The sequence below is a fragment of the Chaetodon auriga genome, chromosome 7 (assembly GCF_051107435.1).
Source record: "Chaetodon auriga isolate fChaAug3 chromosome 7, fChaAug3.hap1, whole genome shotgun sequence".
Classification (NCBI taxonomy): domain Eukaryota; kingdom Metazoa; phylum Chordata; class Actinopteri; order Chaetodontiformes; family Chaetodontidae; genus Chaetodon; species Chaetodon auriga.
Genome location: NC_135080.1, coordinates 27,140,950 through 27,162,910, shown reverse-complemented (window position 1 = coordinate 27,162,910; position 21,961 = coordinate 27,140,950). Strand labels below are relative to the sequence as shown.

General features: G+C 39.8%; 2 protein-coding genes across 7 annotated transcripts in view; both read left to right on the top strand.

Annotated features, from left to right (window-relative positions):
• Positions 1–21,961, top strand: part of myo18ab (myosin XVIIIA b) — a 140,469-nt gene that overhangs the window by 21,865 nt on the left and 96,643 nt on the right. Inside the window, exon 1 of one of the 6 annotated variants that reach the window (XM_076734936.1) lies at positions 7,794–8,011. The exons of the other annotated variants lie outside the window; for them this stretch is intronic. Within the exon in view, the coding sequence (XP_076591051.1) occupies positions 7,910–8,011 (102 nt within the window). The 5' untranslated portion in view covers positions 7,794–7,909. Of the gene's footprint in view, positions 1–7,793; positions 8,012–21,961 lie in introns of those variants that run through there. 6 annotated transcript variants of the gene reach the window in all.
• On the top strand, positions 14,450–17,994 carry LOC143323215 (uncharacterized). Its single transcript, XM_076734939.1, has one exon. The coding sequence runs from the start codon at positions 16,091–16,093 to the stop codon at positions 17,186–17,188; it is 1,098 nt and encodes a 365-aa protein (XP_076591054.1). The 5' UTR covers positions 14,450–16,090; the 3' UTR covers positions 17,189–17,994.

Sequence of the window (21,961 nt, the reverse complement as noted above, 5' to 3'; positions counted from 1 at the left end):
TTGAGAGTGCTGCAGCCGGCAGCCGCAAAAATGCGTTGCAATTGAATCCCTCCAGGTGTTTGTGCACTGTCAATGTACGTCCAGTAAAGATGTTTGTTTTTGCAATTGACATGCTCAGATGGTTATAATAAGTATCTGGTGACATTATGGAAAGGATCCCTTCAGAGATAATTAGTGTTAAAGAGTAAGATCCTTTTTGTTTCAGAAGAAAGAGCTGTCGCTAAAGCCACCAGACCCCATTCACAAAAACAGGATTTTTTGTCCGTTGTAAAACAGACTTCGTTCAACCTTCTTGTTTTGTCTTTCCACAGTTCCAGCAATCATCACTAATTCTGGTTTGGTAAAAACAAACTCTTAGTTCACTGCTTCGGGAGAGGAGTGAGAGAGAGGGCGGACATCAGAGAAGCAGCGGGATAATTAGTACGTGGAGCCAGAATATTTAATAATTTCGTATCTCACTCAGGAATTATTTTCACACGACATTATGACGGGAGAGACTTAAATGTGTCAAACTTCAACTTGAATTTCCCTGGTAAAAACAAACCAACGGACAATAGAAATTGTATTTGTGTCCCCTGTCCGTCATGCAGTACTGTCAATGCAGCCACCACGGCCGTGCTGTTTCAACCCCCCCACACCTAATTCATTTTCACAATCAAATGTGTATTTTGTTTTACAATTTGAATATAAATTTGAACGTAGAGTATTCATTGTCAGCCCTTGTGTATATTAGCAAGTGTGTTTGTGATTGACACAATGAAAAATAATGGATCAACCTAAACTTCTATCCACAAATAACTCCCTGAAGACTATTTGTTCCTGTCAGTCCTTCTCTACTCCCTACTCTTCATCAAGAAAGTTTATCTGTCTAGGGATCCTTTCCATAATGTTGTCAGACACAATCTGAGCCTGTCAGCAGCAAACACATGCACTTTTAGTGGATGTTCATTGACAGTCTGAACACCCGGAGGGAGGACATTGCAGCCCATTTTGCGGCTGTTGGCTGCAGCGCTCTCACTCAATACTGGACCAGTTTCAAAAAATGTTGTCTCCATTAGCCACTTGGACACAAAAACATGGCAAAACAGGGTCCATAATGAGCTAATATGTGATGTGGATATGGAATATCTCCATTTATCCAGGACACGTGGGCCAGCACCAACTGAGAACTCTGCACACATCACTTTCATTGATTGAAAATGAATGTCGGTCAAGCTGAAACACATCAATAATTCAACAACACGCTATGGGACATTATTTCATCTGTTTGTTTTGTTATGTGTGACTATGTAGCTCTTTTGAAAGACTTGTTTATGCTAAGGAGTATGTCCCATGTTGTATTAGCTTACCCTCTTATGGACATAATGCAGAAAAACAAACATGTTTTGTAGAAGGAATAACTGACAGCCAGTTTGTGACAACCCTAATGTATGCTTCAATAGAAACTGTAGAATAATTCATCAAAGCGCCAAGTTTGGTGTGCACTAACTATTTTATTTTCTCCACAAATGGGTTTGCTTGTTCATACCTACCTGCTAAAATTCACTGAAACCCTAAATATACAAGCAAGGTAAGGTGCCATTCTTCCACAATCACTTACTCATCACATGCTGTATACACACTCAGCTCAAAGGCCACGCTTCACCGCATGTCCAGCGCCACTCTGCTTATCTGCCATTCAGCTTCTGTTTGGGTTAACAGGGCAGTGAATGGCTCTGTGCTTTATGCACTGCTCCTCAGCTGATCTAAGCCCTGAGGCTTCTGTCAGCCAGAGAGTACAGACTGTGTACCAGGCAGAGCTGTATGTTAACTTTTGTTTTGCACATAGCACTGGTACTACAGAGACAGAGACTTTGTAGCACAGGCCACAAAATTGTAGCACAAGTATAAAATGCCTGTCATCATCTCTAAAAACCACAAGTCAGTCAGTTTTTTGATTAAACAGGCTTGTCATTGGGACATCACGGCCTAAACCAATGGGGCAATAGCAATAAATGATAATTATATATTATGATGACAAAACCATATCCAGTCAACAATCAGGAGTCAGTGTATTGAAAAATAATGGTTGATCTAGTAATAGATTTTCTTAAAACTGTCACCTGAATGATTGACTGTTCCACAAAATTCTGATTTGATTTTTTTTCTTGTGGACAACGCAGTACATTCATTGTTATTGTAAGAGTTTAAAGATAGCATACATAAAATAGTCTATAAATCAGCTAAGGATGATCACGATTAATCTGACAACACCCATGCAAAGCATTTGAGTCTGCGATCATAAGAACATCACAAAAATGACAAAATACTTTGTTTACATGTCAAACATTAAAGACAATGATAAGAACTCAAAGTGAGCCTACAAGCCTCTCCTTGGCACTAGATACTCTGCAGACATGCAACAGCTGACAGAAAGGAGGAGCTCATATTATGCAGAGAGATATTAGCTGTTTCTGAGTGAGTAATATTAATGTTACTTATAAAAGGAAGCAGAAAAGGGGCACGAGAAAGCTGAGCTTTTCAAGTTTCATCGGGAGTCATTAATAGCACCATCAAGCACATCATGTTCAGCAAAGTAATTTCAAAACACGCACACAAAGATCAACCATTTACCGGATACTGTCGTTAGAAACTCAGTACAATAGGCTGATAATTAGCCTGATCAGCCATTGTCAGTTATCAATATAAACACACCTTAGCAGATTGTAAACCATTAATCAAACCAATAACTAACCAAGTTAACTGCACAGTCAATGAGTTGTCTAATCTTATCATACTTTAGCAGTCAGCTTGTGTTTCTGTGGTGGTGGAAAACATTAAAAGACATATGTACAATATTTGAATTTAAGGGAGCTCCATGCGCGTACTTGGTTCAATGAACAATGCTGGTTTTCATGCCAAAATGCTTTATTTTATGTGGCTCCATCTGTCTGCCTGTTCAGGAACTCCTTGAGGGAATTTCTAAAAATCTGGCATAAACTTACTTGGACTCAATGGAACTGATAAGATTTTGGTGGTCAATGGTCAATGTCAAGGAAACAAAACACATTTTTTTGTCATAACTCAATAATTTATACACTAATTATAACAATATTTCACACAAATGTCTCATAGGATAAAATGATGAAACGATGACACTTGGGTTGAAGGTCAACTTCACTGTGACATCATGATCACACTTTTCCGGCCATTATTCAAGACCATAACTCAGGAACAGAAGGGGAGATTGTGACCTTATTTCACTTTTGGTCACATACTGAACTGGTGACACTAATCTTGGGTGTTCACCTTTAAACTGAGGTGACTGTAGAGATCTTCTGGGCTGCCAGTTCAAAGATGTCTGTGCAGCATCCACATTCGTAGCTTCTCTGCAGCAACATCCATATTTGAAGCATTGTAGTCCACCACAAGCTCATTGGTTCTGCTGATACTGATGCCTCAAATGATTGTTGTTGGATTAGTTTTTAATTGCTACACCGCTTCCCATGTTTGTGTAAATCACTAATAAGAGAATAAAAGCACTTTACAAATTGACACTGTATGATTAATATGAATTTAGTATGTTATATTGTATGTGTGATGATATAAATTTACTGAGATTTGCACTCCTCATTTGAAGCATAATATATGAATGTTTTGTACAGCAAGACATATTCTGTCCCTGCAATTAGCCATTATGTGCAAATGAAGAAAATCTTTTTCTGAAAACATTTCTTCCTTGTGTGCAACATTAATACTCTTTGCCAGTCACACGTCTGTTTAAGTGATGAAGTGCACTATTTGTGGTTGTTTTTTAGAGAAGGTGACAGATATTTTATAGTCATGCTACACTTTAGTGGCCTGTGCTCTGAAACTTTCAACCTCTGTGCCAAGAAAGATAATGTGGCTGGAAGTGGGCTTGATATTATGGAATGGAGAAGGGTGTGTGTATGTCAGGTTGCAGTCGTGGCATGCCAGCAAAAGGACCAAAACACCACAGAAATGAGGTGGAGACAAAAAATGGATTTCATGTAGTGTGGCATGGGTGTGTTTCATACTGATTACCAAAACAATGGCAATCAGTCAGTGCAGGGACTGAATCAACGTGTCCTTCATGAATATGTTCAATCCTGCCAACATGGGAATGGAAATGAAAGCAGCCCTCTAGTTTGAAACATGATTGAATGAATTCTCATATAATGTGTGTGTATGTCTGTGCATGTGTGTGCACACATACATGTGGGACTTGGACATTAACACTGTCGCCATCTGCTTAACTCCTAACAGTACAGAACATTGGAGTATGTTCCCCTGAAGTGGAATATTACATGCCGCTGAGGAAATGTGCATTTAAATTCTCTGACTTAATTGCCTGCAGCTCTGCAGTCTGAAGGAGATGGTCTGTGTGCTAAAGCTTTTGGGGACACAACAGCTATTTATCTGCAAACAGAGAATTTATGCTTGGCAGGATTAAAAAAATATGCGCTTCTTTAAAAAGTCGTTATGTTGGAAAGTTGAAAGTGGGCCTGTAGTGGAGATGAGTACCTGTCTCATTGCCACTGACTTGCCCTCTTTGTCTAATCCATTCAGACTTGATAGTGTGTCCGTCTGTCCAACTGTTGTAGAGCTACACTTCAAAATTGTGCCTGAATGCATCCTGGATGACGCAGATGGAGCGTTGAAACTGATGCTCTGCTAATGTGCGGCCTGGGCTACGCCTCCTGTGTACATATTGTGTAAACCATCTTGGGTTAAGACTAAAAATGTACAGTATTACTGAAAGCCTTTGTTAGGAGTTGCATTTTTGAAGCTTGACCATTACTAGCGACTAAAGTCAGAATTTCTCTCTGCTGTTTTGATTTTGGCCATTTTGGTTTTCAATCTCTCTTTGGGAAGGTGCCCAGCTTCATGGAAATGCAATACTGATTCACTTCAGTACTCCTCTGATATCTGGCTGTCATGAAGTTTTATTAAATCTGACTGACCTACATTCACAATCAACATCCTAGAAAACATTAAATGTGTAGCTGATAGGTTTGCTAAGTTCTAGAAAGGAACAAATCTCCCTTCAGATATCAGTTTAACTTGTCCTTGCTATGGGACAGCAGGGCATCACATACTGTAAAACTAGTGACAACATGGTTTCATAGTAACTGAGTTCCAATGACTCCAAACAAAAGCTTTCAATGGTTAAATGGTTTTCTGCTTTTCTATCACATCTCCTGTCTTTACATGTTAGATACCTGTTTTTTGGCTCTCACACTATTTTATTCTATAAATGGACTCTATTTATATAACGCTTTTCTAGTCGTGACGACCTCTCAAAGCGCTTTTACAACACAAGTCTGCATTCACCCTTTTATGCTGGCTAGGCCACCAGCTCATTACAACCTTTTAACCAATCACACACCGATGGCGCAGCATCGGGGCAATTTGGCATTCAGTATCTTGCCCAAGGATGCTTCAACATGTAGACTGCTGAAAAGGGAAAACCACAGACCTTCTGAAAAGTGAGCGACCGCTCCACCTCCTGAGCCACAGCTGCATTTACACTATTCAACAAGCCTCACAGCATTTCTGTGTGCTATTGGATAATTTGGAGATAAGGCCAATTAAATATTTTCAAAAATTCAATGTGGTAAATAGTTTATAGAAAGTTTCAGAGTCTCAGCTGACTTTACACCAGCCCTTGCATACCATGACACACTTCTTTGCCATCCATAATGCTTGTTGTCACTCTTGAACACAGTGTTACATCACTGCATTTCTCTCCTTGCCCTTCTTACCCCACCCTCTTCTTTAAGCTACACTCATTTCCTGTTTCCAAAGACAGCCCGCCTAGTATCCCCCCGTCAGATACACATTGTCTGTCTGTTCATTTCAGCACTTTCTTTGTTTCTTTGCACTTTATCAATATCAGTTTGCCATTCCCTCCCTCCAGTATCATGGCAGCAGCTGGGAAATAATGAATAATGGAGGCTTTGTGTGGTTGCAGGACTTCAAAAGCATGTGGAGCTTTTCCCGGTTCTCTTGCTCCATCTTGTGGTCCAAAAGTAGAAACAAGGGAAACAAGCGGAGCTGCAGCCGTTCCCCAAGTGGTTGATATCTGCTGCCTGGGGATATGTGTTCTTTTGTGGGTGGATAGTGTAATGTGTGTTTGGAAGGATTTGGTTTGCTTTAGCGGTGACAGATTGAGTGGGACTGTATTCAATTACTCAGCCCATCTCATATGTTACATTCAATAACATTCAGAGCTAATCTGAGTATGTTGTATTCCCTTTTCATGTTTTTGGGAAGTGTATGCAGATGAATCATTAAATATATTAAAAATGAATTTTTTTTTTACATTCAGTATGGATATTTTATTATTTTACGGTGTGACTGTTAGTAGTAACCATTTTGCATATAGTTTAACAGAATTTTTTTTACAAGGTCGACATAATTGTTTTTGCCAAAGCTTTCAGTCACATCTAGTGACCTTCATCAGCGTGTTAAGTAAATCTCAATGATAAGCAGAGCACACTCCATTCACTGATGAAGGCCCCAAGATACAGCTGAAAGCTCTGTAAAACAACTAGGTGTTGTAATAAGATTTTTTTTGTCTAACTGCTATTCAGTTCAATTTTGCAAATACCTTATTATTGTGCTTTACAGTGTTTAACAGTTTCCGATAAGTATTAATTGTTACATCTGTTACTGCACTTAAAATACATATATATATATTATTTTCTCCTGATTTGATTTTTTTTCTTTAGTCTTCATTCACTTGTCTAGCCACACTGCAAAATCAGAACGTTAACATTATTTGACATTTAATGTTTAGCGTGCTTTGCCTAACTGCAGAACTTACCAACATAATGTGGTTTTACTCATTACAACTGCTATCTCTAACCCTCTCTGCTGTTGAAATGGGGAATGTAGGGCTGCTGACGCCTTGACTTATATACTGGTTTCCATACCAGTTTTATGAAATCCATTTTAGTTTTAGTTTTTAAGTTTTATTTTTCAGCTCCTTGGCATTTTTACACACACACAGTTTGATAACATAAAAAATGTAAACCTATGTACGACACTGTGGTTTAACTTGTCTGTAATGTAAAAAATGAAATGTAAATGTAAAAATGTAATGTACATTTCAGCGCCTTTTTCACTCAAAGAAGTTTTAAAATATATTTATACTTATATTTATATACAGTATATTCAAACCTTTTTACCACAACTTGAAGTGTGTGTTAACATAGTACTGATAAATAGAAATATATGAAAACTGGAATCAAACTGGGACCCTCAGAATACCAGATGGCTGCTCAACCTCCGCAGCCACTGCTGCTCCAATATTATATAATACATACAAAGAATGAAAAGTAGAAGATACAATGAAACATCCTCTAAAATCCATTAAGCTTCGACTGTAATGCAAACCTTGAACCACAGCTGTGTTTAAGTTTAGCAGTTACGCTGAATGGCTATTCTTTTAGGTAGTTTATGAAAAGCAAATATCCTGTAAAATTCAATTCTAAAACACATTTTAATGTGGATTAATTTAGCACCAAATGTTCAGCTGTGTGTAGATATGTATCCATGTATCCAACTTATGGTGGCTTTGTATTAATACAACTTGAAAACTTGAAGGCAGGATTAGTCCTACAATAGTACCTGTTCATTTTTGCACGAACAAATGCTTCTTTGAGTTTGATGAGTATACAATTGATACTTTGAAGCCAGCTGAACAGGGCTTTTTTTTTTTTTTTTTTTGCGTCCCTTCCTTTAAATGCTCATACTTCCTCCTCTCAGCTGCACAGTGTAGTTTCATACAGGAAGACGTTGCGACTGACAACTCCCTCAAACGTAGACATATAGAATGTTAGCTCTGAGTATTTGCTGAAACAGATGGTTGGAAAAGCAGAGAGAAAGAGAGAGCGCCGATCTGATGAAATGGGAAAGAAAGTTTTTGTTCGGATTTGAGGTTCATGCAGCTCCAGTGCTGGATGTGGGACTTAACTGCCAAATGATGATTGGACGAAATGCAAAGGTTTGTTAACAGTAGATTGGATGGAGCTTCACAATTGTAGTTTTTGCAGATACTCTGGAACAAGCAAAGCTCAAAAAGTGTTATAGCTCACATTTTCAGTCTCTCCTTGCTGTTGTATAGTGCCACCAGATTGATGTGTCTCGGCATTGTTTATCCAGTTATTGATCAAGGCTGTTGAGCTACTCTATTAAAACTTCAGGCTGTAATAAATCTGACCGACATTCATAGTCAACATCTTAGAAAACTATAATATTGCAGCCAGTTGATTAGGTTGCATTTTTTTAAAAAAACAGTACTTGCCTGTGGGCATTGAAGAAGTACCGTGTGAAACATGTTATGCATGTAACTGGGGTTCTGTGAATTTGAATGACCACCAGAGATCCTTTATGGACATCTCTCATGATGATATGGGCTTATATAGGCAAGGCTGCCCTGCGTCATCCCAGGTCACAGATGACTTTGTTGATACTTGACCTGCATGTGTGAAACAGATAACATCCAGTGTTAAGCAGTGCTCCTGGTGGTCTGGAGAAATAAAATAGAACACTGCAACTTAATTTTTAGTATCTCTGTAGCTCTATGGAAAGCATGTTGGTTGGTCATTTGGTCCAGACTGAAATGTCTCGACTACTGAATGGACTGCCATTGCATTTGGTACACATATTCATGTTCCCCAGGCAATGACTTGTAATCCTCTTATCAGATCCTCTGACTTTTCATCTAGCACTATCATAGGCTAGAAATTCGCTTTTTTATTGCTTTGGTTTATGACCAAATACCCAAACTATTAGCTAATAATAATAATGATAATCAATAATAATATTAACAGTAGTAAGTGTGTCAGACCTGACCTACAAGATAAGTATTTTGATACAGTATGTTCTCAATTACATTAACAGACCATTAGCTGGGTTTGCATACACATAGATATACACAAAAAAACTCGCGTGCATACAGAAGCAGCTGAGTTAACAGCAACTGTAGCAACGTGTGGTTGAACAGTGTGTCTGCTGCCTGTGCTGGTGGTAAGGGGAGTTCATGGCAGACCTGTCCAGGCTGGAGAGTAGAGGCTTCTATTTTTACCATTGCCCAACACCCTCATATAACAACAGCTGTCCCCACATCTCTTGTCTGTCCGCTGTCAGGAATAGCCGGCCTATCAGCGCACTCCCCCTTTCCTCAGCCCGGCTGTTTCACTCTCCACTGTGTGTCTCTAGCCAATTGCTCAGATCTCCTCGAGTTTGGCCAGTTTTTGATTTGATTGGTGACTTGTGAGGACTATTTGGATACAGCAGCTCTGGAATTACTTCACTGACAGGTAGAACAATTTGGGATAACTTTTTATGCAGAGTGAGATCTTCAGTGGAAAATCTATGACCTACTACCTCAAGACTCCACAGTCAGTGGCACTATTTTTAGAGAACAGTTAGCTGAGGGGGCAGCTTGAGTGGTTTCCCAACTGAAAGTAGAATTGTACAATATCAGCTTGTGTGCTATCATGACAGTTTCCTTCTTCCTAGTCCAATGTTAATCAGTAAGAGAGGTAGAATTTAAAAGAAGTGGGTGAAATGTCAGTTTAGGTGGTTTGAAGAGATGGTTTACATGTAGGTTTTGTGGGTACATGCTCAGTGGGAGCTCATGTACTGGTGTATGAACTGGTGGGAAATGAAGTTGGGACTGAAATTAAGTACACTTTAAGGTTGTGTGACTGGTCTTCAGTTCATATCAAACATGCTATGTCATTAGTGTCATTGTGTCAACTTGACTAATGAAACAACATTTGTCGAGATGAAGTCTTTATCTTACCACCACCCTTCAAAAGTTTGATTCAGTACAGTCGGATGGCTAAGAGGTCTCTGTAGTTTTGATTTTATTTTCGTGCTTTTAGGTTTTAGAAGGTACTCTACTCTGAATAGATCTTATTTTGCATGAATGGTTTTCAAAAGAAGTAATGTTTTGTAGATGAAGAATGAAGCGCTGCACAGTGATTCAACCAGACTCACAACAGAAAAGGCAGAATGACACAGAGATACCTCTGAGCAACAATGAAATAAGAATATAACAAATCAGCAGTTGTAGGCAAAGGAAATTGGAAGCTAAGCATCAAAATCTGTTCACATTTGTTTTGGTTCAGCTCACTGACAAATCACACTTTAAATCTATTCAGTCTAAGCACTGAGTAGGGCCCAAAGAAAAATGGGTTCCCAAAGTATTTACAGCCACCAATGAACATGCTCATTAATTGGTGGAGCATCATGCCGTTGCCAGTGTGTCTGTACCCTTTTTGTATGGGTATGTTCAGGTTGACCACATTTCGGATCATGTCTATTAATCCATGGGTATATTTGGACTGTCTGTCCTCAGGTCCCTTTCAGATTGGTCCTTGTTTTTAGAAAGTAATTTATGTATGTTTGGCTTGTTTAGGTTGCTTTAGATCAGACTTCCATCCCTGGTCCACGACAAAGTTAAGCCACTGTACACATTAGCAAGAAGCACCTGCTTGTTTCTAGTGGGATGCTTTGTTGTCCATTCATCTCAGACAGCCAGAGGGGGCTGTATTATCACCTGGGATGGATTACTTTACCAAGCATCTAACTAAACACTTCTGACTTGCCTTTGGAGTATATATAAGTGTTTTTTAGCTTTTGGAGTTTTTTCTTGTGTTAAATATAGCTTTCATATATACTGCGTATGTGTGTAGTTAGCTTAGTAATGTGAAGTAATGTATTAATGAATCAGCACGATCATATATGACACAACAACTTCTTAAATTAGTGGCAGTGTCACATTTATTGTCACTGTAGTCTTAAAGTCTACAATGTCTGCAATTTGGGTTATAATAATTGTCTTTTCTGTTTAAATATAGATTTTTCTGTAAGTAATACATTTATAAATGTGTGTGTGTGTGTGTGTGTGTGTGTGTGTGTGTGTATGTAATGTCTTGCTTATTTGTAGTTTAGTACAATTTCAAACAAGATATTTGTGATGTGTGACACATGATGCACACTATTACTTCAGCACCCACCTATAGCAGTTTTCTGTGCCTGGTTAGCCTTTCTGAGGGTGCAGTGTGGTCCACAGTCCTACTCTGCCACCCTCTAATCCAAAAATAAATACATCAGTCAGTGTGCTTATTCCCTGAGAACTGATAGAAGCCACTAACCCTGCACCAAACCTGGACACTGATCCACACGCAGTTGAAGCTCTTATGCAGGGGCATTAGGGATGTTGATGATGATCTTAACAAGCCAGAAAACTCTGGCCCAAGTCAGATTTTTGGAGGCCTGCTTTGTTCTGTTTTGTGTACAAGTAGATAAGTTCAAGTCATTTACCCTGGCCCTGGCCCTTGGATTTACAGTGCAAACGTAAGGCAGGATCTGAGACTAATGTTTTGTGTGGGATTACCACCCCAAAAATGACATTTCTCATTTTCGATTGTGATAAATGTATTATTTACTAAGGGCAAGGTAAAAACTGAGGTAGGACTGATGACGTCACACTCACATTAAATCAAATCTATGTTGTACCTCCCCCAAGACATCAATTGACAGTGATGCAATATTTTTAATTGTTAATTACAATTTAAAAAGGAGCCTTAGCCTTAACCACGCACAAGCATTAGTTAGCAATAGCTTATATGAACAGCTCAACAAATACACATCAACACAGTGTTAGTATCCAACTACTACAACATAAAGGTGCTAAACTCACCTTCTGGCATTTACTCACTGCAATAAACCGGCTGGGTACAGGTGAATGATGGTAAAGCCAAAGGGAAAAAAAACCCCATCTATCCAACATCGTATTAAGCGAGAAAAGCTAACTTTTCCGGGCATGGCATTCGCACACAGGTGTGGTGCATTCAAAGCGTCAGAACGACTATGGTGCATTCAAGTGCATGGGACACATGAGAACTTACCGAGAAACAAACTATTAATGAATGGAAACTTAATTCAATAAACAAGTTCGCAACATATTAACAGTGTGGGCTTTCTAACACAATTGATGGCCATACACTTATTAAGGAATATTCCTGTTTTTAAGGACCAGACATGCCAAAGTACTTTATCTCATCAGTCTATTAATAATATAGAAACGCTGTATTACCATAAACACCCAGAGATATGGCAAAATCTCTGGCAATATCCAACTTTATCATCTCACTTTACATATCATCACATAGCCCGACCTTAAGCTCAAATGGTGACAGGATTTCATGGTAGAAAAATGCGTCAAAGCATCCATAATCCATGAGCAGGTGCTGGCGTTGGTTTGCTTATAGCTAATACTCCCATTCCTCTGTTTGTCACAACTCTTGGATCCTCCTGTATTCTTTTGCTTTTCCTGGTTCATGGCCAAGTAGAAGTTTGATGCAACATCACCATGACGCATAAATGAAGATAAAGAGAAATGAATGGAAGTAACTGATGTTCTGGACAGACAAAAAGATTAAGAGCTTAATACGAGCCAGAAAAGGTCCCAAAGCAGTTTAACATAATCCTGGACATTATTTTTAGAGAATGATGTTGGTGGAGCCATGACCGCAAGTATGCATCACCCATTTGGCATTTGTTCTTTAAACGATACCAAAGTCAAGATTAGCTCAGTAGTATGCTTGAATTTTTGTGTAGATTCAGATGTGTGTTTGCACATTCTGTCTTACAAGGCTTTTGATTGAGTGTGGTGTACTTTTGCAAGATTTGTTTTCATTTCTCCAAACTTGCTCTAATCTCTTGTTCATTCTGTACTTCTCATAGACCTTATTCATTGCCTTGAAATCAAAATTTGGCTCTGCCTGCATTGAACATTTTATGATATCTGTCGCCTGAAAATCCTCATTCCTCTTCATCAGTCTCTGTGTATTCTCACCATTCTTCCTGTCATAGCTTTCCTCCACCTTCTCCTTCTTCAGCTCTCATCTCATCCATCACAGCCCATGACAGCAGATCAGCCAACATGGCATTTTCATCTCGCTTTTCCTTCTGGGAGAAAAAGGGAAGTCTCATTTTGACATTTCAAGTACTCTTACACTGCATGGTTTTACAGTGTTTTACGCTGTGTGTTAACTTGTGTGCCTTTAGATACGTGTGGACTTTATCTGCATCATACTAAGAATTTGATGGCTTTCACTCATGTGTAAGCACATTATAGTAGTTAACCCATATGCTCTGACTTTGTACAGTACTACCAGTGTCATTTGCTGGACACTGATCCCATGCATGTCCAATGCAGCGAGTGCAATAGTTTTTACTTCTTGAAATAGTAGGACAGAGTGTAAGAAAGAGATGTTTGTGCAAAAGTAATTTCTATGCAAAAGATGGCTCATGAATTTAGCATGTTTTGAGGTTTGCATGGTGTGTAATGGACAACAGCTTCATGTAGTGCCAAGGTTTTGATCTAGGTTTCTTTATTATATCAACATATTTAGATCAAAGAAGAGAACAAGCCAGGCAGCAAAAGTGTAAGTAAACGTTGTGTTTTATTAGAGTTTTCACTTGACAAAATAGATTTCTGGTCGTAAGAGTCATATTAGGGCTGTTTTTTTTTTTGTTTTTTTTTTGTGGTATTGTATACATATTTATAGATAGAATTTGACTAATTGAAATTTTGCATCACACAAATTATTAGCTCACAACCCCGATTCCAAGAAAGCTGGGATGCTTTGTAAAATCTAAATAAAAACAGAATGCATTAATTTGCAAACAAACCGTGTTTACTGACAAAGGTTTTGTGAAGTGTTCCTAAGGCCATGTAGTAATGTCCTTTATACAATCATGTGTTCACAAAGTGAAGTTCGTCAATGACTGAGCCTTTCCAGGATGCCCCTTTCATACCCAATCATGATACTATCACCTGTTACCAATGAACCTGTTCACCTGTGGAATGTTTTAAACAGGTGTTTTTGGAGCATTCCACAACTTTCCCAGTCTTTGAAACGTGTTGCTGCATCAGATTCAGAATAAGCAGATAGTTACAAAAATCAATGAAGTTGAAAAGGTAAAACATTAAATATATTGTCGTTGTACTGTTTTCAAATGAGTACATGTCAAAAAATGATTAGCAAATTATCGCATTCTGTTTTCTGAATTTTTTACACGGCATCACAACCTTTTTCGAGTCTGGGTTGTAGATAAGACTTGGCCAAACACTGGGTCTTGTGCAAGAACATTTTAACAATCATATCCTAAACCTCTCACTTTTTTCTGTGAGGCTTGCTTGTACTAGTGTTTCAAGTCAGATTCAGAAAAACCTGCTTTATTTAGACAAACCTGTCATGAATACACATTTCGACCTGATGAATGCCACCATTACTTGAATAGGTGCACTGTAAGATTTGATCATTAGCTTAACAGATGCCCCAGACTATAATGCTGCAACAGTGTTTTACCTGGATTTATTTGAGACAAAGATGGCTATGGCTGGAGACTGTGCATTGCATGCATGGTGTACCATGTGTGCGTCAGTGTTCGGCAGGTTACATTCCAAATACAATATATTATATATTACTAGTTACTTACTTATTTGGTACGTAAAATTACTGTCTGTGTAGAGTAGTGAGTTACTGATTATACTACTTTTGCATTATTTTCACCAAAATAGCAGTAGTAGGACTAGCATTACATATTATGGTTATATCATGATTTGTAACAATAATATTATCTATGTATTATAGCCCTAGCAAAACCTGTTCCCTATGACCAGGTTTATTATTGGTTTTAACTTAAATTTGCTGACAAGCTTTATCAGGTTCATTTTTCCTACTCCCATGTCCCATGTCTGTACAGCTGTCTGCACTGTGTCTGTGCAGGCTCACAGTTGAGCTGTGTCTCACGGGTGTGACCGCAACCTGAAACACTTATTTACACTTCAAGATTTTGACAATATGTGTGTTAATATGAGATTGATGCCCAATAAAATGGTATTGAATAAATATACCTACATTTTGCAACCTAGGTGGAGCAACGTGCGCTCCTTTGTGGACAGAGCTAGCCACACACACACGCATACACACACACAAATCCGCTCGAAAGAGGTGTGTCATATTTGCCCAGTGGAGTAATACAATTCGGTATTGATTTGGAGTCATTTGGAGTTAGATAGGCAGGGAAAAGCCTGCATAAAACATTAGCTTTTCTGTCTCATTTGTGAACAAATTTAATTTCCCAGAGTCAAACCAAGACTGTCAGTCCTGCTGTTAAATTCAGCAGACAAGAACAACAAATCTAGCATAGTATTAGGTAACCTGAAAAACATTTGACAGTGCAACAAGTTCTCATAAATCACTCATACAGAGCAAATCTGTATGAGTTGTTCTTGCTTGAGGCCCATGATAGTAAATAAGTGAAATATCAAAGCGTTTTCAAACAGCTAAAACTCACCCAGGAAACCAGGCCTCCCAGCCTCCCCAAGAGCATGAACGCCATCTAAGATATGACTGAAGACCCTTTAGCCAGTAATGGAGGGGTGTTGTATGTGTAACAGCCATAGAAATGTGTTAGCAATTACGTGGAAGAATACCTTCTGCAGTTAGTGGCATACGGTCAGCAGCTGATCATTCTCTGAGACACTCTTACTTCCTCATAGCATCCAAAGTGTCCTGCAAACCCTACTCAGTAATGACTATTGTGGGATTTCAGGGTTTCACCCCTAAGAGTCAGTGAACACTAATATTGCATCAAGTTTAATGGCCTGTCTGTTTGGGTAAGGGTTAGTCCTCATTCTCTCTTACTTGTCTTTAGTAGTTATTGTACACCATGACTGCAGACACATCCAGCTCAGTTTATAATACCAATGTTTTAATTGTTGGTAGCAGAGGATACTTGGATTTTCCTTCATTATTTTTTTCATTATTTACCTCTTCTCTTTCCTTTCTGTGAGTAGCCAGACAGTAATGGGCTGTCCAACCAGTCCAAGTCAGTTCCAGCTTTAGACCCTGGCAGGGGGTTATTCCGGGCAAAAAGTCCCATATCAGTTTCCACCGGTGGGTCGGTAGCCCGGGTCAGGAGTCCCTCCCCACCTAACGTCAGGACACCTGTTAAAGTTCCAGAGCGCTTCACCAGCCCTGAGCCACCAGCACAGATGGCAGTGCATCGTAGGAGTCCTGAGCCACGACAAGCTGCTCTGAGCCCTGAGCCAGTTATTAACAGTGAGCGAGATCAAAATGGCCTAATGGGCAAAAGTGTGGTCAATGGTACAGCCAAAGATATCAAACTTCCAGGCAACAGCAACAACCAGATGGATACTACAAATGACCAGACTCTGCCACGCAAGAAAGTAGTGAAAGTGGTCCGTCGTGTCGTCCGAAAGGTCGTGCCCACAGAAGAGGACGAGGCCCCTGTGTCAACGAAATCATCAGACAAAGCTCCAGAAACAGCCAAGCCTGATGCTGAATCAGTTAAAGCAGTGTCAGCACCAGCTTCAGTGTCTAAGCCCCCTGTGATGTCAGGGTTCTCTTTTAAACATGATGTCATCAAAACAGAAGACAAAGATGACATTTCGCGAGGATTGACAAACCTCATCATCAGAGGCAGGACAAGGGAGTCCCGTCCACGAATACGCAGGGATGAACAACCAGAGAAAATAGAGTCAGAGAAGAAAAATGAGAAGAAAGAGGAAAAAGTTGAGCTAGAAGAGAAACAGAGAAAAGAGGATAAAACTACCCTTGAGCCACCAGAGGTCAATCACAAATCTACAGGCTCTGCTAAAGTTATACAGGACGTCAAACCCCCTGTGGCTTCTGAGCACACAGCTCCAGCTTCTTCCAAATCATCTTATTCCAGACCTTCATCTCTCCCACCGGTTGTTGGCTTTATTCCGGCTCCCAAGCCCTCGCCCTTGTCTCCACCTCCTGGCTTCATACCTGCACCCAAACCAACTGCTGCCAGAAAACCCACCCATGCAAATCCTCCTTCTACCACCCCGACGGCCCAAAAATCTTTCTCCCTCTCTACTCCATCACGTTTCAACCCAGCTCCTAAACCCTCTCCACTTACAACTCCTGTGAACCCTGATCCTCCTCTCCCAATTCGTGGTCCACTGTCTCCCCCACCAGGAATCAATCCCATTCAACAACCTGCTGTCGGTCAGCAAGAGGTACAGTGTCCACACCTAGCATGTATGGTCAACATTTGGGGCATTGGTGTGGAAAGTGCATGGCCTTTTGAAATGCATGTTTGAAGTAGAAGAGCACTGTGGTTCTTGCTTAGATGTGTAACCTCAGTCTGTCAAGCACTTTGGTCTTTTATTATTCTTTCAGTGGGGGCTTTAAAATTGCAGTTAGGCCCTTTTGTTTATGGGCACTGAAGTAGTCCTCCATTGTTGAGTGCCTCTGCTGGGCACCTCGGCAGTAGTTGTTGAGGTAGGAGGAAGTACTTGTTTACTTCCTTTACATTTCAGTTACAAACCCAGAATTCTCTCTTCAACTTGCTCATTTCCTCACAAACTTGGTTTTGCTGTCAAAACACAGTTGTGTACTTGTAAAACTACAGGGGTTTTTGTGGTTTTGCAAATTTTAAGAGCTTGCTCTTTATGAAATGTATGAGTATTAAACTCCTGTCTGTGGCAGAGTCTATCATTAAAACATGGAAGACAGTTGCTATTTTTTTCACCCATGAAATCTTACACAGCAGAATGCAGCTCATAAGGCAGCAGTCCCATTAGAGACTGCTCCAAACACGAGAATGCAGTAGCCCAGTCAAGTCACTAAAGGAAACTGATGTAGAGCCAATTGATGCATTGCTGCATTCTGTGAGAGGATCTGAGGCACAGGTGGTGCAACTCAAAGTTTTAGTTTAAATGTATGCTGATGCACTGTACTCATCCACTTACTTGGCTTAGTTTGTTGTAACTTGTGTCTTGCAAATATTATTTTTGTAATCAGACAGTTGTATTATTGTGCGTGTGGAATTCATTATCTCTTGTGCATGCTGTTTGAGGCTCCTTTTCCTCCTTATTTGGGAGAACTACTAACTAGGGCTGGGCGATATGGCAAAAAAAAAAAAAAAACCCAAAACACTTCCATACAGTATAATTGATTTGTGTTACCCTTTTTGTCAACAATTTCTTCAAACCAAGTTCACTTTCAGCACTTTAGCATAAAATACAGCTGTGTAAAACAAACTGGGTGAAGATTAAGATGGGGCAGCAAGTTACTGTGGGCAGAGTGGCCGAAGATGTCACATTTCTCCCAAGTTTATATTCTGCTTGTTCAGGTGTTTGTAAGATTGATCCCACTGCCCCCCTTCAGTTGCATGTGTGGATCATGTACATTGACTTCAGTGAAGTGAAGTATATCCTGAAGTCTTTTTCATTCCATCCCCCGTGGCAGATGCAGAGAGGACAATGTAGCTTTTCTGCTTCTTAGTTCTCATGATTTTTCGTTTTTATCAGAGGACACCCACATTCATGTCCACTCTCTTCACCAGTCGCTCAAACAATGCTGTTCGGTAGGAAATGGGAGTGTACTTTTACATCGATGCCAAAACTGCAGGCTGGCTGCTGTCACATTTATTTTCTGCAGTGTGATATGCTGTTAGGTCCATCCACATTGAGTAAAAACATACAAAGTTTATCATCATCATCATTGATGTAAAGGTTACTGCAATGTCCCATCGAGTTAGTTTGATCGCCTAGCCCTACTGCTGATATGGCCTTTCAAATCTTACTCCACAATAACCACTTTGTAATGTTGATGACAGACTTGTGTGCAGAGTGAGTGGGAAATATGATTCAAGGTGGCTGTGGCTGACGGAATAAATCATATGTTTTGTAACTTTGTCTTTGTATGTAGTCATGGCATAGTCATGGTCATTTGCTTCATCTTTGTCAATGGGCTTGGTGTCAATGTGTTGCTGCTTTGACCTGTAGGAGGCACCACTCAGTCCCACCGAGGAGGCTCAGAGACGCCTGATGAGGATCTTCAGTGCCCCTGTAAATCGCTTTGCTTCCCATCTTCATTTTACTGATGTCTTGCCATTAGTCTCTAACAGCACTGTCACTAACATGCTTCGTTTTATTAGTGTATATTTACAGAGACACACAGCAGGGAAACGTATTAGTAGGGTGTCTGTGACCCTCCTGACTGGGGAGAACCATTGTGACTTATGACTGAGTGAAATATAATCGCCTCTGGTGGTGTGCTGGCTCTAGTGCTCTTACACTTACTTTTATAACTGTTTCTCTGGCTTTCATCACGCACTTGTATCGCTTACTTACTTACTGTCCTCTTAGCGACTTGATCCAAATACTGAAGGTCCTGATTTGCATCTAAGAAGTTTATAAGATAAATTACTAAGCTATTATTTATATGATTGATATTGTTGTTGCATCAGTCAATTCTGTCAGCTTGTTTAACTCGGGGAGGAGGTATCACTTTGTTAGAGTTGGAACTACAGAAGCACTTGCCCCTCTGCTCACCATCCTAAAGTGGTGTTACAGAGTGGAGGCTCTTCCCTTACATATGATCTTTGGCTGAGTAAAAATATGGGCTGCAGGGAGCACACAAACCTGACGACAGACAAGTTTTTGGGCTTGTCATTAGATTATTCACAGAATTAACAAAAGACAGTTTTGTTCAGTCAAACTTTAACAAATGTATTTTGCCAAGCAGACTGTTAGAAAATATAGTGAAATATACTGACTGTGTGATTCAGCGTCTCTTGCTGAAAGGCTCATTGGGATTTTTTCTGTGTCTACAGGCTTTTACTTTTGTTTGGTACTGATGATTCGATCAGGAATCAACCGTCAGTCATTTAACACTATAAAGTTTAGAAAAACTGAACTGAAAGACAGACAAACCTGTTTCAGTGTTGAAACCCTGTAGCCCAACAGTTGGCCTACACTGTCAAGATTGATTACAAAGGATAGTAAAACTCTGAATGGCGTATAAGCCGTACTTGTAATATTAATTATTGCCATAACTACAACACTCTTTACCAACCAATGTATTTCCCCGCATCTGCTGGTCGATAGCTCAGTACGCACTCATCCAGTGGGGATTTATTGTTTTCTTTTCTTTTCACTTTTACATTCCCTTTCAAGTAACATCTTACTAATGCGTCACTCTGATGATTAACTCGATTTGTTTGAACTGGTCTGCACTTCCAAAAAACGTTGTCATTTTGTCACTCCATGGGAATCATTTTCAGCCCATGATTACTAATTGCAAACCATTTTCATGTTTCCATTGTGCTGTAAAGTTTCCAGGCTCTTTTTTTTCTCTTTCATACGATGCATTTTCTTCGTCTGAAGTTCCATGTTAACCTTGTCTTCTTCTATCTCCCACTCTTCCCCACGCTCTCTTTCCTTCTTCCTTCTCTCCTTGCCTTACTCACTGCTTTTGCTGGCTGTTGTTGTCTCTCTGTGGCTGCTTTGTGACTAAGCTGGAACCAGCGGTCAGTGTTTCGCCTTCTGTCCAAGCCCCTGCCCCTGCAGCCCCACAGCCCCAGGGCTCCCTTCATCCATCGCAACCCTCCAGCCTTCCTCTGGGCCTCCTGGCTGGAATTTGTACTCGAGTGGCTTGTCAGAGTGTAAGGCCCAGACTCCTTCAAACCTTGCCCCTTTTCCCCATTTCGCTTTTCTAACATTTGTATTTTGCTGTGACTAATACAGAAAGCTGACGGGCTATAAGATTTAATCCAGTCACTTGCCACATCTGATGTAGTTGGTGAGATGTGATTTTTTTTTTTGTTTTATATTTGTTTTAGGATTGATCATACACTTAACATAAATTGATTGCAGAACCATCGTGTGACTGATCAGATTTTTTTGAGACTGTGATTATAATCCTGGTTGTAGAAAGTAGTAGAAAGCATTGTCTCACAAATTACTTTAAGCTTAAAGAAAGTAACCTGAATCGATATTGAAATTAATTCAATCTCTGTTACTCCAGTACACAGATGTTGGACATGTTTAGCCTAGTTTCGGCAGGGGAAATTATGTAAGCATGGAACTCCTGCAATCTTTTATTTGAATGTTGTGACCTAATGTGCCACAAAAGAAAATCCATACATTGTGGGTTTAAGAGCAGTTATTTTTGACCGGCGTCTGTGGGGTGCAATGACTGCAAATCAAGACAACAACTCTGAGCTGACGCATTGATATATTGGTGATAACATCGTTAGGTAACAAGGCACAGGGCTTAAATAAGACACCTTTAGAGTTCTTGAAGGGTATATTTTTTCAGTTATGACAGAGCTAGACTTATGTTTTTAACCCCTTATGTTCCGCTCATGAAATTCAGCTAAACATGTCCAGAACTTTGTACTACAAGAGATGAGAGAGATCAAGAGTTCAGACCTGATGGTGGGTCTGACAGCCACATCCAAACCCATTGTTGATCCCTGAAGTCTTATCTGCTGATTTTTTACAGATGCCATGAAGTGAATTACTCAGTCAAAAGCTTTTTGGCAGGTCTTTCCTTGTTTTGTCATCAACATGAGCTGCAGTTTGTAACACAGCGGCATGATGTAACTGCCTCTTCTTGCGACACATCAGGCTGATAGAAGCAACCTGCATGGGTTTTGTATCGGCACATCGTGATCTGTGCATGTGTGGTGCTTCCACTCTTCAGGAAGTATCTGTGTGGGTGCTGTGTTGCTATTTAGTTGAGGTGCTCCTTTGTTCATTACTTTAACTCTTTTTTTGTTGTCATGCAGCCATTTTGTTCCATGAGTCTTATAACATTTCACCAGTGAAAGTGTAACAATGGATCATAACAGGTCCTGTAACAGATGATGGTGCTTATAAAATAAACTTGATTTCTCTCTCACGGTGCTGAATAAGTATCACAAACTACACTTGGTTGACAAGCAGTCGACAGCTGTGCAGATGATCTTCTATTTATCTGTGTGCTTATCAATTTTATCTTTTCTATTTATGTGTATGTGTGTCTGTATAACCTGTGTTGCCCATATATAACTGTGACCTTTGACCTCTTCCTGCTGGCCAAAT

What these genes read in the sequence shown, in the direction of transcription:
- LOC143323215 (XM_076734939.1), top strand. Translation starts at nt 16,091, where the DNA reads ATGGCAGTGCATCGTAGGAGTCCTGAGCCACGACAAGCTGCTCTGAGC.